This window comes from Exophiala spinifera, assembly GCF_000836115.1.
Source record: "Exophiala spinifera strain CBS 89968 unplaced genomic scaffold supercont1.3, whole genome shotgun sequence".
Lineage (NCBI taxonomy): Eukaryota > Fungi > Ascomycota > Eurotiomycetes > Chaetothyriales > Herpotrichiellaceae > Exophiala > Exophiala spinifera.
Window position 1 is genome coordinate 2,262,908 of NW_015622515.1, and position 14,573 is coordinate 2,277,480.

At 51.6% G+C, this 14,573-nt stretch overlaps 5 protein-coding genes across 5 annotated transcripts; 2 read left to right on the forward strand and 3 right to left on the reverse strand.

Moving 5' to 3' along the window:
- Positions 1 to 141: 141 nt before the first annotated feature.
- On the forward strand, positions 142 to 2,928 carry PV08_04563 (uncharacterized protein; the record flags this gene model as incomplete). Its single annotated transcript, XM_016378908.1, has 2 exons — positions 142 to 337; positions 413 to 2,928. 2 exons carry the CDS (start codon positions 142 to 144, stop codon positions 2,926 to 2,928), a joined length of 2,712 nt encoding a protein of 903 aa, XP_016237585.1.
- A 147-nt stretch (positions 2,929 to 3,075) lies between these two features.
- On the reverse strand, positions 3,076 to 3,663 carry PV08_04564 (uncharacterized protein; the record flags this gene model as incomplete). Its single annotated transcript, XM_016378909.1, has 1 exon — positions 3,076 to 3,663. The coding sequence occupies one exon, from the start codon at positions 3,661 to 3,663 to the stop codon at positions 3,076 to 3,078; it is 588 nt and encodes a 195-aa protein (XP_016237586.1).
- A 5,226-nt stretch (positions 3,664 to 8,889) lies between these two features.
- On the forward strand, positions 8,890 to 9,319 carry PV08_04565 (uncharacterized protein; the record flags this gene model as incomplete). The annotated part of the gene is made up of 2 exons (XM_016378910.1): positions 8,890 to 9,135; positions 9,209 to 9,319. The coding sequence occupies 2 exons, from the start codon at positions 8,890 to 8,892 to the stop codon at positions 9,317 to 9,319; spliced, it is 357 nt and encodes a 118-aa protein (XP_016237587.1).
- A 238-nt stretch (positions 9,320 to 9,557) lies between these two features.
- On the reverse strand, positions 9,558 to 10,619 carry PV08_04566 (uncharacterized protein; the record flags this gene model as incomplete). Its single annotated transcript, XM_016378911.1, has 6 exons — positions 9,558 to 9,648; positions 9,717 to 10,108; positions 10,210 to 10,245; positions 10,310 to 10,400; positions 10,458 to 10,469; positions 10,537 to 10,619. 6 exons carry the CDS (start codon positions 10,617 to 10,619, stop codon positions 9,558 to 9,560), a joined length of 705 nt encoding a protein of 234 aa, XP_016237588.1.
- A 787-nt stretch (positions 10,620 to 11,406) lies between these two features.
- Positions 11,407 to 12,720, reverse strand: PV08_04567 (uncharacterized protein; the record flags this gene model as incomplete). The annotated part of the gene is made up of 1 exon (XM_016378912.1): positions 11,407 to 12,720. The coding sequence occupies one exon, from the start codon at positions 12,718 to 12,720 to the stop codon at positions 11,407 to 11,409; it is 1,314 nt and encodes a 437-aa protein (XP_016237589.1).
- Between the last annotated feature and the right edge of the window lie 1,853 nt (positions 12,721 to 14,573).

Genomic DNA, 14,573 nt, shown 5'->3' on the forward strand with positions numbered 1-14,573 from the left:
TTGGTATCAGCTCGCTAGCTTCCCGGGATCCAACGCTTGACCCCTCCACTTCCACACGAAGCCACCACTTCCCACCGGTTGCTTGCTGTATCTGGCGGACTGTTGACTGGTGTCCATGTCTCGTTACCCGGCCTCAGTCGCATGGATATCCAGATTCCCTCCCCCTCCGTCTTTCTGAAGAAGTCACCCATCCTGACACCCGCCCCTACTGTTCCACCAAAGCGGCCAGCCGTTGCGAAACCCAAGGGCAATGTCACCTCCAAGCCCTCCAACAAATCAGCGCTGGCAGTTCAAGATGCGGCAATAACAAAACCTAAACAAAGCAAGAGTAGAAATGGTATGTCGTTGTGAAGGCGGAGAAGCCGATGTTGTTGCAACTAATCCGGGAACCCTCGCTGACCAAGTTCCCTAGGTTGCATGACCTGCAAGAAGAAGCGGTTAAAATGCGACGAGACCAAGCCGTCGTGCGCCCAGTGTCAGAAGAGGAATGTCGTCTGCGAAGGGTACAAGAAAGACTACAAGTGGAGAACGTTCGAGGAAACCACCTTTAGCACCAAGTCGAGCTCGAAGAAGAAGGCATCCCGATCGAACTCCTTCAACGTCGACCATTATGGAACTCAACCACTCAATATTTCCAAGGGCGGCAGATCAAATCCCAACGATCCAGCACACGAGGATGTCCAGCCTCCACAAACATGGTCTCCTGGTCTGCATACTGCCTTTACCTCGGCCACCACTGCTTTCAGAGGTTATCCTCAAGGCTCACCAAGCCCGGAGTTACAGAATGAGCGTCTGTCAGAGAAGCGACGATCGCAATATCCCAATCAAAGTCCTGATTCCGTTTTCATGCCAGCATTCGACGCTGAAACCATCTCACCAGGCCTCGCGTTCGGCGAACATACCGACCCTTTTAACTTCCGCGCATCAGCAGCCGATTCCGCGACAGAGAACAACAGTGCCAGATCATTTTCGTCTGGATCTCCACAGTTGCTCGATCTTCTCCTACCGGGGACAGACCTGACCCAGCCTCCTGATCCATCAGAATCACGGCCACCAATGTCACCTTTGCCTTATCAACCGGAGCCCAACTTGCCAAATGAAGACGCATATGATGAGGAAATTATCCGCTCAGATACCTTACCAACTACAGGTGGACCGTTTGCTGTACCTGCTGCAGCGACCTGGCAAACCTTCCGCACGTCTTCACCCACCCCTAGCGAGGCGTCGACTACCTCTTCCAAGTCTGACCTTACTATCCTCGCCCAACCATCGCTTGATGCTTCGTCTCCTGAGATGCTGATGCTTCGGTTCGACAAGCAGACTTGTGGTATCTTGTCCGTTAAAGATGGTCCTACCGAGAACCCATGGCGCACACTCATATGGCCGTTGGCTCGTGAATCTCCTGCTCTATACCATGCCATCTCGTCGATGACAGCGTTTCACGGTGCGCATGAGGTTCCAATGTTGCACACTCCAGGAATGGCCCACATGACAAAGGCAATCAAGCGTCTTGCCTTCGACATTCAGAACATGAGAATTGACTCAGCTCTTGCCACCACATTGGCTCTGGCCTTCAGCGAAGGTTGGGACAGTCATGTCAGTACGGGGGTACAGCACCTACGTGGCGCGAAGCTTATGGTCAATAATGCCATGGTCAAACATCGACGCGACATGCAACTCGGCCAAATGACGACACAAGATGCCAGCCGCCTAAAGTTTCTTTGTAATACCTTTGTCTACATGGATGTCATTGCCCGCCTGACATCCTTGGAAGAGGCATCGGAATTGAACTTTGAAGAGATTCTTTCCACAGTCAACGCACCATTCGGAGATCAGGTCGAAGTTGATCCTCTAATGGGCTGTGCGACGACATTGTTTCCCTTGCTCGGTCGCGTCGCCAACCTTATTCAGCGTGTTCGCAAGACTGAGACGAATTCATTGACTCTGGTGTCTACCGCCATGGAGCTCAAGGAGCAGTTACAACAATGGCAAGTGCCCAGTGCCATGATGGTCGAGCGTCCAGAAGATCCGAACTCCGAGGTCCAGCATTCCATCCAAACGGCAGAAGCATACCGTTATGCAACGCTCCTATATCTGCACCAAGCCGTCCCGGAGATTCCAAGCGATCCTGCCTCAACGCTGGCCAAGAAAGTGCTTCTGACCCTCGCATCTGTTCCCTTGTCCTCACGCACAACTATAATCCAGATATTTCCCCTGTTCGCCGCGAGCTGCGAGGTCACGGACGCAGATGACCGCAACTGGGTCATGCAACGCTGGGGAGCGATGATGGCCCGTCTGAAGATCGGCAACGTCAGTGCCTGCTGGAGCGTCATCCAAGAGGTCTGGAACCGCCGCGACGCCTACGAGAGTGAAAAGGCGAATCGCCTACTGCGGCGCTATAACTCTCGTGGAGTGCTCGGCGGCAACTTCGTGCCTCCAGTCTTGACCATGCCGCCCGGACTGAAGCGCAAGGCATACACAGTAGACAACGTGAATGATGCCTCTGGAGTCTTTGTTGGTCAAGGACCAGGACCAGCACAAGCACAGTCATCACACGATAATCTGGACCCCGCGGAATCGAGCGCTTTAGAGACGGTAGATCGACAACTCGAGCCTGGCGGACGGCCTATCAAACGTCGCGTGACATTCGATACTATGAACGGCGGTCTGCCTTCGAATATGCCTGGGACAGGGGCGTTCTCAATGCCTGGTTCGACCTCTGGAACGAATTTTTCACGTCGTCCGATGGGTGGCATTACCTCACCCGACCAACTTGAGCATGAGTATACGGTGCGAGGACAGCTGCATTGGCTAGGGGTCATGGCAGATCGTCAATGGGAAGGTACGTTCTCTCTTTTTGTTTTCTCCGATTCCTTTCATTTCATTTCTGTCGTCATGGATCATTATTCATGTAAAAGTTTTGCGTAATGCTGCTGGTGTCCTAGCCCTCCAATCAACAAACCATGATGTTTATATGCCTCTTTTGCCCTCATCCATGGTAATGCGGCATGTATATGATGACCTTGTTCCTATGGTATAAAAAGCAAACATGGAAAAATGGCTAACCAAGTAAACTTATGTGCAGTCTTTTTGGGATGACCGAACTCCCAACGATTGCAGATGCAGTTGACTCCGACGTGTGTATGAGATATGCTTCTTCTTTACGCCCTCGATCCCAGGACTAATGGATCGATTTTCCCGTTGCCGATGCTGGTGAAGATGATGCCGACTGTCCTTCGAAAGGCCGACACTGGGAGAACCAGGCTGGTTTAACTGCTTCGTTCTCAAACTTTTCGGTAGTCCGTTGGTGTTGGGAAGCCTGTTCAGGTCCACTGCTCCGTGCGCCCTCCGCACAGCGGCCAGGTCCATCCACTGAAACTCGGGGGATTTCTCCCTGTCGCTCCCGCTGCTGTCCACATTGCTATTGCTGGAGACAGACTCGGAGCGGCGGTCTCTCGTGGACTGACACCGGCTGTTTTCCACACCAGCTAGATAATTCCGCATACTAGCTGTGTACTCGTCCAGCTCGGCGCTTTGGGATATTTTGGACATTGACGCTGGTGGGCCCACCATGCCCTTTGGATTGGGCCCGTTGGCTATGCCCCGGGTTTTGAGCCGGTTGCTAATAGCCGACGGCTCAGTCGATGATGTTGATGCCGTCATGATGTTATGTCTCCAGACGTTTGTTTTGTCTTGGGTTTTGGATTAGTACTTGCCGAAGGCTTTACAGCAACGCGATGACTTTTTCCGTGGTCGCGGGCGTGCTGTTAGGATTTGAAGTTTTGTTTGGGCTGAAGAGTGAGAGGAGCGGCCGGGAAAATTTTTGAGAATTTGATGATGTTGATGATGATGACGGGTGAGATTGAGCAATTGGCTTTTTTTGTTTTCAAGACTGTCGTTGCCAAAACCTGATTTTGATCGATGGGTATTTGTGACGGATTGAGATAACTAGCAAGGCGTTGATTGAATGCGGGCAAGGTGTCGTTTTGGGGCGCGTTTACATCCGCCTGCTGCTAGGAATCTTTGTTATTTGGTGTTGCGTAAGGGTGAAGTGATGGAATGGAATAATTCGCGTCGCTTTGAGGCCGAGATGGTGGATTTTGTCGGCACTGCACGCGGGCAAAGAAGTTCACGTACTTTTAAAACGAGATCTCTGGAGATTGGCGCGTACGGTTAAATTGTGGTTGTGGTTGTGGTTGTGGTTGTGGTTGTGGCTGGTCCGAACGAAGTAAAGGTTCTGAACGACGGAAAAAAAAGTACCCAATGTGAGGTGCGGTCGCCTAGGGGGGGTATTGTAGGTTAGGTTGAGGATAGAGAAGTTAAGAAACGGTACTTTATCGCTTTAGGTCCTGGATCCATCGAGTGCTAGTAGTTTAAAGTGCTTGGTGTTTTCGCTTCCTGGGGTCCCTTGGGTCCCTGGGGTTCCTGGCAGACGCAGCGACGCCCGGGGGAGGGGCTCGGTCTATCTCCTTGGTTTTTGAAACTGCTTACGGAAGGTCGCGGCGACGTGCAGATTCAGATGTCTTAAGTCCTCACGCCTTTCCTGGGGGGAAAAAAGGGGGGGGTTGGACACCTTTTTTTGTTGCGTATGGCTTGCAAGACGAGAGGGAGAGGGCCCCAGAGCGTTTTGACGAGCAGATGATGATATGGTAGAGTTGATGATATCAGGTGCCTACTGAATGCCTGAATGCCTGAATGCCTGACTGACTGACTGGCTGGCTGGCTGGCTGGCTGGCTGGCTGACGGACGATGGATGATGGATGATGTCGTATGTATGTAGGTAGATAAGTAGGTACTTGTATGTGGTACCTGTACCTAGTCCAGAGGTCGGCACGGGGAAATTATGGCGACTCCCTTTCTCCCTGGTTGTATGTATGGGCCGCAGTGGTCTTGGCGGCGGTACTAATCGTGAGAAAAGAGATGGAGAAAAAGAGCACGAGTTCAGAAGCGGACTGTAGCGACCACGACGCCCTGCGCGCAGTTATCAGCCAAAGAGAGCGCGTGGAATGCGGATACGGATCGACGATTGATCCAGAGGAGACGAGCCGGTCGCCGGTCGGACCTTGGTGCAGTGGGGATGGAGAGGTCCGAAGAAGATGATGCTGGAGATGCTGGAGATGTCGTCGGGTTGGTCTTGGTCCAAAAGAGGCGGCCAACGACTTTGGTGCGAACGACTCCTGTCGACAGGGAGGCGAGGTGACGAAAAATGGATGCAGTAGGTGTGATGAGGCTGAAGATCCTGGGTGCCTGGGTCCCGAAGCGTCGCGTGGGGGAACAGGGGGAGAGATCGATTCCAAAGCCCTGAACAGGCGTCCAATGGACCAATGGAGACGAGGGCGACAAAGTTGTTGCGTTGGGGCTTGCGATGAGCCGACGATGTTTGACTCTGAAGGTGGCTCGTAGGAGGAGAAAGAGAAGAGTTGTTGCGTAGGGCGCCGTTGAGCGATGAGTCCGAGGTCAGGATCAAGGTCAAGCGTAGGCGTAGTCGTGAGAGGAGGAAGAGGAGGAGGAGGAGGAGCAATGGAGGTAGAAGTAGTGGTGGTGGTAGTAGCGACGATCAATTGAAAATATTAGACGGAAGAGCTGAACCTGAACCTGAACCTGAACCTGGAGCAAGTGGTGTGTCATGTCATAATTCCCATGCTTTGTAACAATGTCATTCGAGGATTTATGGGCTTTGTGGTGCTGGAAGGTATCGTTGCTGAGAAATGTCGACCTGTCCTTCTTCTCTGTCGGGCGTGTTCGCTCACTCACTCACTCCACCGGATTCTTCTTCTGAACCATAAGAGGAAGTGAAAACGAGCAGCCGGAAAGGGGGACGAAGAGGAGGAGAAAAACCACGAAATTATGGAGCACTCGCTTGAAGGGGTCATGGAAAAATGGCATCTAGAGTCCCTCCGTCGGATTGCTCCCTTTTTCTTGATTTATTTAGGTCAGATCGATCAAGAAGAGGGGCCTCTCTGTCGCATGGGGCGTATGGGCGGGTAGAACGGGGTGCGCTGTGGGTGGGATGCGTGTTTGCACAATAGAAACTGTACCATAGCAATAACCGTGACTCGAATGTTGTATGTAAGAGGTTGAGAAGAGCAGGTGGGAAAAACGGAGAGAGGAAAAAGTTGCAAGGATGTTTTGGGGGAGTTTGAAGGCCCTGGAGAAAGCGAGTGGATCATGGATCGAGGCGTCCTACAAATGAGAACGAGGGAGGGACAAAACCCTCGGGCGCGCGGGAGGCGAAAAGTAAGAAACAAGGCAGAGAGGGCAAACATGAATGTACGAACGAGTACGGACAACAATGATAATCCCCGTTAGATTAAAGTCAAAGTCACGCACTCACTCTCACACGCACCCACAGTCAGGTCAGGTGTCGAGCGAGTACCGAGAAGTTAGAACCGAGTACGAGTCCTCGTAGGGGGGGATGGGAAACTGGCGATTGCGTGAGCGCCAGATGGAAATCAGGCAATGCGCCTCAGCCTCAAGTTCAATGATAACGAAGTGGGTTGTTGAGAACCACCGTCTCCAATGTGTCTTGGGTTTTAGCTTTGGCGCTGGAGGGGTGAATTTGCCTACAATAGCTGGTCTACTTCGCATCTCCGAGTCTCATCAATGTATTGTGCGGATACAGGCACGATGGCATCATCATCGCAACACAGCAGGCTGAATTCACCTCGTACAGAACCCCACGGCTCAGCATGGACGCGGTGTCAGGTGGGCTGAGGGCAGAGGGCAGATGAGAACGTGCATCTTCTCTCGACAGGATGGCGTGCTGACCCTGAGGCTCGCATTGCCCAGAGCGAGGGACCCGTCCGTCACTTCTCCCTCGACATTGGCCATACGGAGGTCGCCGTCGGACAATCGATGAGGGGGGAGAGGCGGCATGGTCCAGAAAAGGACCGATCTTAGAGGTCACAGCTTGCGCGCTTGGAGAAATTTCGCGTAGAGAAACGGTGGATGATGGACAGGGCGGGTCAGAGGACAGGCAGAGAAAGGAATCGAAATGGGAAGGAAAGGGATATCTTTGCATTTAAATGCAGCTTTGTCCCTGGGGCCGAATCTGATATGGGTCCAAGAGCACGAGTTTCCGTACCGATTAGGGGACTACTGTAGGTTGTAGGTAGGGCATTGTAGATGGGGGCCACAGATCCAATGCGAGTTTATCTAGATGTACAAAGATACCTGATCTTTCAGCCTGTTATTCGTCTCTCGTAGGTAGTACGGAGATGGATCCCGGCAAAGCAGGAATCAATGTGAGAGGAGCCATCGTCGCCGTTCGTTGATGCGTCAATGCAAGGGCGACGAGATGCCGGTGCCTGGACATAACTTCTCCGTGCTGTACGGTGAACAAACAACTCGTGCTCGCGGGCTGATACCGATCAGTAGTCCTAAACGGATAAAAAAAGTCATCGGGCTGCCTGAAAGGGCAAAGGATGCGGTTGGCACGGAGTTGGGTCTTTTACTGGGTCAGCGAACAACCAGCCCTTTCTACTCGTAGATGGTCGCCAACACCGCAGAGACGTGTGGGGAAAATGCGTTGGTGATGTGAAGATAGGGAATTGTTTGCTTGATTGAGCCTGGCGTCGAATTATTGTGAAAAGCAACACCAACGCGGATGCCGAGGTCCATTCACATCCATTGTCCCCATATGATGATATAACCTGAAGAAGATGCCATACGGATAAAGATCGGTGTCTGATGAATTCGCCTAAACGTTACGACGAGAGATCTTGTCGCTGTACAGGTATGGGTGATTTGGTAATGGAGACGTCTAACTAGTCCAAGCGATAGAGGGAGGCAGCTCATAGACTTTTACAGCCGTGATAGTTGTTATTGTAAAAATAACGGTTTTTGGTCAGACACACGGACGAAGATGATGACGGCCACCAGATCAACACCAGCTACCTTTGTCATGACATTCAATATATCAGCCATCTACGCTTCCGTCTTGCCCGCGCTGTACTAAGATAATCTCCAACAAACTGTTTACATACAGGTAGATAGGATCGAACCGTCGTATCACACTGAACTACCACCTTGATCCTTCGCGTCTCATCCCATTCGTCTAGGTACTAGGTAGCAACTGACGCTGAGGGACCAACTACCACGAAGAGTACGAGTAACTTATAATAGCATGCCTGACAGACACGACTTTCTGTCATCATCAATTCCCATTCCACTTTTCGACGAGGGACCCGGAAAATCTAAAGATCCGAAAGGTGAGGGAAGGCGGAGAATCGTCCGCTCTTCCTTCTTATCTTCTTATCTGTCTCTCTCTGTGTGTGTCTCTCCCCAGCTCGCGGTCAACTGCCAGTCCACCACTTCTTTCTTCTACGGTACGACCACTTTCCCTTCTCTGGCATCCTATCCCGCCTGCCATCAACTGCTATCACTGGTTGCTCAGTAGCAAATCCCGATACTTCAATAACGGACACGGGGGCCCAACTCTTTTCCACCTGTCCATACACGTCGCAGGATTCATGCCGGTTCGGTCTGCGCGGGCTGACTTGCGGCGGGGGAGGAAGGCAGACCCTGAAGTTCGAAAACCCAGTTGCGGCGAGCCTAGTCAGTGAGCCCAAGGCGCGAATAGAGGGATGACAACGAAGGCTGACGAGAATAATGATTACGGCGGGGGACACTTTTATCTTTCGTGACACGGTGGGTGTTGCTCAGGAACTATCTACCCACCTAGTATAATAAATCTACATTCGTATATATATACCCAAGACATTCTCTCCCCCCCTCGCCCTCAATCTCACTCTCGCTCTCGCCATCTGTCCCTCTCTGCCAAACAAGAAGAAACCAGAACACCGAATTTCGGGTTTGATCGTCGTCGAAGACCCTCCGTCCAACTTTCACGAACCACATCTTCACACACATACACACACGCCCGCAACCATGAGCTCACCCCCGTTCAAGCACTTCGCAAAGGCCCAAACCGAGTTCAAGCCTCCTCTAATTGCCAATGAGAACGCATACCTGGGCGACGTCGTCTCCAGCACCGACGCTGAGAAGCCCATCAGCGCCGGTTTCTACAGACTCGAGAAAGGTACTCCTCTGGTCTACACCTACACCTACGACGAAATGAAGATCATCGTCGAAGGTGAATTCGATATCACAGACGAGACGGGCCAATCTGTTCATGTAGGTTGCCGGAGACGTGGGTTTGAAGATTTTATAGGCCCCGAGATTGCTGACATTTGCCATCATCATACAGGCTACCCCCGGTGACGTCTTCTATTTCCCCAAGGGTAGCAAAATCACCTTCACGACTGAGTCGTACGGTTTGGGTTTCTATTGCGGTCAGCGCAAGGAGGGCACTGCTTAGATATGAGGATACTTTGTAAAAGTGGAAACCCTTCGTTGTTGAATACCCCAACGCATTTCAAGATCTTGCACTGTTTCTTCCTCATGCGCAAATCAAAACAGATGGTCTATGATTACCTCGCTTTTCGCGCTCGACGCCGCCATCTAACCAAGCCGACCATGGCAAGAACTGCCAACAACGTGAAAGCGATCGACACGATCCAGCTCCGATCATATTGGGCCTCTTGATGTCCGTCTAGTCAGAGAGACTCGTTGACTGGTTGCAGACACTCCTTGATAAACTTTTCCAGGTCGTCAATCTCTTGGGGATCTGCAGAGTGAGGAAGTCCTCTTGAGATCTATTGTCAGCCAGGCACTGCCTTCCTCCCACAGGTATGCCACAAGTATGCATGACTGACCGATACGTCTTGAATTCTACTTTGTGTCCCATCTCCTTCCGTAGAAATTCTGCCGTCTGTTGTCCCCATTTGTACTTGACCACTTGATCACTATCGCCGTGACCCATAAAGAAGGGTGTGTCCTTGTTAGCATCCCCAGCCTCTTTTGCAAAATCTTTGATCTTGTCCGCCAAAACAAGGTAGCAGGACAGTCCGAAGACGCCTCCTAGCTTATGCGGTGTCGTGGCGCCTGTGAATAGGGACATGGCACCGCCCTGCGAGAAACCGCCCAGTATGATTCGGTTCGACGGGATGCCGGCTCCAATCTCGTCGGCGATGAGTTTGTTGAAGGTGGCTCGACTACGGAGGATGCCAGTCTCATCTTGCTGCTGGTTGAGGTCGGAGAAATCTGTCTGTTCGTTTTCCCAGAGTCTATTAGAGCCTGCGTTGTTGAACGTCCGGTGGAGGGGAGAGGGGGAGGAGGGGGCTGGCAAACATCGTCGCGGCGTCTTACGATATCATACCAACCGGGCATGCTCATACCCATGTTCTGGTTTCAGCCATCAGCAAATGGGACTTCTTCTGAGGAGTCTATCCCGTAGGTTCATGCTCACCACTGTGATAGGGATGTTCGGCGCATTGGGAAAGACGAATTTGACATCCTCGAACTTGCCCCGTCTCCGCCAACTCTCGGCGAGAGAGATCCTTCCCCATTTATAAGCTGTCGCCCCGTGTATTGATCAAAAAGACCCTGAGACTCACCAGCCCGCACCACTAAAGAGAGCCAGAAGTCAGTCTGTGCATGTACATGCCATCGTAGGGAGTGAATGGAGAACCGCACCTGTCTCCCAGGCCATGCGCCATGATCACGGTCGCTGAGTGCCTCTTCAGCGCAGGCACAACTAGTGCTTGCCTTCCAGCCATTTTAGGATCTCTAGGGGAAGAATGAAGAAGGAAAAGGAGTATGGCGATATCTGTCTAACAGACCCTTTCACTGTCTAAGAAAACACAATTCGCCTGCGAAGAGACAAGACGCACTCAACTTCACCTGTTTCATTCGGACCACAATGCGGGCAATTATTTGGCGACCTGTGGTCCCCGCATAAATATCGGCCTTCGGCATCCGGCAGCTGGATGCTGTGGACCAGACCACGTGATATTATCGGGTCAATCTTCTTATCTTATGGGCTCTTCATGCCCACTAGGATAGGCGTCAATGCCTACAAAGTCTCTCCATCCGCCGCCTAGACTTTAAGTGCCCTTATAGACACTTACCCTCCAGTATTTGGGCCTTACCCCATTTTCGGTCTGAGACCTTGCGTTCGAATACATTCTCTGTTAAATTGTTAGCTATCATTCTCAGCATCTGTGTTGTGTCGCAGTCTAGCCCTCTTATATAGCAGGACTTCGTGATCAACTCCGGCAGGCAGGGTCAATGATCAGACGCCTGGCTGCGAAAGATGTTGAATATGGAGGTCGAACGGGCTCACCATTGAGATCAGAATTTCCCCTTAAGTGATGACAACTTGATTCTCGAGGCTCAGTGAAGTGTGATTGATATTGGAGTGCGTGTGTGCCCGCTTGGTGAGAGTAAAGGTCAGGTAATATCGGCTGACTGTTGGCCATTGAGCATTCCAAAGCAATCGAAAGTCGTCCCAAGTTCAGGTCGCAAAGTGAGGCCGACCAGGGTCATTTGGACTGCTCAAGAAGCTCAAGCAAACAACAGCTTGATCTTTTTATCCCAGCAGTGACGTACCCACGCGGATTGCTGTGGCCGATCCTCGCACGTCTGACCAAGCGACGTCGGCTCTAGGGACCATATCTGCTCTTCCAATGTTACAAGGCACTTCTCAACATTCTTCATGCGTTGTCGTTGATAGACTGCCCTAAGGAAGCCAGTAACAAAGTCACGCCAGCTGTTAGCACCATCATCGACAGGGCTTTCGCACCCCAGTACCCATATCGGCCATAGCATTATTGTGACGACACTGTGATCGAGAGAAACCTGGCCCAGACACTGTAGGAGACGATAGCAAAGCGCTTTGATTCGAGGCGAGTCTGAAGTGTGATCCGTAGCGCGCAAAAGGAATATTCGAGTGGCAAGACCATGACAGATGGCAGCTGTTATGCAAACATTGTGAGCCTCCGCCGGGTCGGTTCTGTCAGCTTCTATCAGGCAATCGGTCTGGGTGTCCACATTGGGCGGCGTGTTGGTTCTAGGATTGACCGGAGAAGGTAGCTGGCTCATCGCCTCGTCAAGCCGCAAATCTAGATCAAGTTGTATATGGATGAAGTCTTCCTCGGAAGCGCTTTCTGTGAAAAGATTATGGACGGCAGTCTCGCAATCGCCAAGCAGAGAAAGTAACTGGGCACAGTATCCAAGGTCGTTTTGGGGTCGCAGCTGCCGAGCACTTTCCTGGCATGCTTTGACGGCGTCCTCAAGCCAGTATTTCTTGTCCAATATGGGGATGCTTGCGCACGGAACACACGACATAATGTCCGTCCACGCCAATGACAGTACTACAGATTGAAATAAAGGGCTGTCGAGCTTATAGTGTGGATCCATTCTTGAGGGATGGACGCACCCGCACTGACACTCGAAATATCTGTGTCGCTCAAGCATAAGGGTGTACGTGCCTTGAGTAAGATATTGAACCCTGGCGACGCCATAGTTATCATCAGGTTGGATGATTTCGTCGCCAATCAACAGTAAAGAACCGACAATCGTATCATCGTCCAGAGACGGAAGCGGCATATGATGACTATTGGACGACATTTTGCCGTCCAGGGTCGTATTCGACTCTGCAGTCAAATTATTCAGTGAACACCGCAGAGCTTTGAACGCCTTTCGCTGCACGATGGCAAAGGTCGAGCCAGAAATCTTCCCGAGGGACAGCAGGTGGCCGGCCGAGTTGGTTAGCATTGCCCGTAGCGTGACTGACCCGTCTTTGGTGGTGAGCTGATAGTACATTCGACCAAGATCCTGCGAAGCGGCGGGATCTAGGCAGACCAGCTCAAAGGTCATCTTCATCCAGTGGTCGAAAAGGGCTCGGTCAAGAGCATCGAGCGGATGAACCGTTGATACGATTCTCAAAGTCTGCCGCAGATATGAAACCTCATACTCAGTTCGGTTTCCGTCTTGCCGCTTCCGATACACAGGATTCGGGCGTTGCTTCTTAGTTGAGGTTGAATCTCCTATCGTATGTGTGTCGCCTACCCATCGCAACGGCTTCACATAGCCTTTACAAGCCACACCACGATCTGCACATCGGCGACATCCTGGCTTTGCCTCGTCGCATTTGGTGCGGATAGCTCGGCAGTTTACGCAACCTTGAGATGGATTAACATTTCGCACACGTCTTTTCAGGGCTTGAATTTGCAAAATCACCTGTTCTGGATCGCCTGTAATATGTCGCCATTGTTCACGACGGAACTCGGAACTCGGGCCTTCAAATACTCGTAGACCACCTACAGTGACGAAGGAGCTTCGAACAGATCATGGCTATATCTGCCGGAGAAATCCTTGACTGCGGTTGGGATGTGATGAAGCTTTCTCAAAGTGCAATTCCATAGAACAGGTTCAAATAGAAGTTCGCGGAACTGTAGGAAATGCTCGGAACAAACGCCTCGGGAAGATAGGGTTTTTGGTATCTTGTCGTCGTATTATCTGCCGCTGAAACGACGATAGTGTCATCAGTGGTGCCAAGGCAGGGAGAGGACGAGGCCTACACACAAGCAACTCTCGTCTGGGGCTGGGTTAGGCTGCCCATTGGTCGGCAGGCGAAGTGCAACCAGAAGACTCTTCCCCTACATCTACTCGTATGTAGGTACAGTGCAGTTAAAAGCATCACTAGTCAGATCAATGCGCAATCGGTGACAGGGGTACGGGCAATCAGCTCCTGATAAGGTAAAGCGCTTCTTGGCACCTCTACCTGCGATTCGAGTAGTGATTAACGTGGGGATCGGAGATACTTCTTTCCGACTGCCACGTAAGGAATACGTGACCGAAATATAGCAGGGTATATCAGCTATCCTGAGATCCCTTCGCAAGAGCCTGCAGGAGTTTCAAATTGAGAATTCACCCCTCCTTTTTTGCTGAACACTGTTGGTATTGATCCCGATTTTGTGGACTCCTTTCTATGACGGCAAAGCGCAACGAGTTCCGTCTCAACCAGCGAAGCTCGACTTCAATTAGTGGCGTACTGCTAATGAAACCTCCAAAGCATGCCACCGTCCGTCACTAGCCCCGTGCAATTCTTCCAATGCTCGAGTATCTTCGCCTTCAGAACCTTCTTCTGGTAACCTCAACCTTCCAAATGGTAAAGGATGTATACCGTCAGCAACCAGTGCCGGAAGAACAAGGGAGGAGGCGAGGACCAGCAGAGGCCATCGAGTTGTTCCTGCGATGAGCAACGTGCACTACAAGTCTCGCCAATCGCCGCCCACTCTCAAATCTAGCCAAATGAGCCCAGCAAGTTTCCGTAGTGTCTCGCCAACACCATACAGAGCATTGTCCTCATCGATTCAGCATCAGGACGTACTCATGGCACCACCCGTGGAGTACCGGAAGTTCTTCGACGCCGACCCAATGGTTGAAGAGGACCTTGTGGTGCGGAATAACTTAGGAATGCACCGCTATACTCACGCGGAGGACATTCACAACGCCCTCATGGCCTAAAGCTCATTCAAGTACGAGCGTATAATGTTTGCGCCACAAAAGTGGAGCAACGCTGAGCTGGCAGTTGATCTTACAAAAGCCGTCATATACCAAGAAGGTGAAGACGGGAGTATCGTTATCCTGGCCGACTACGGGGCAAACCAGCGGCCATGCTGAGCGTCGTCCGCGCAGGATCAACTTGTTCAGGTGTTTGAAGATCC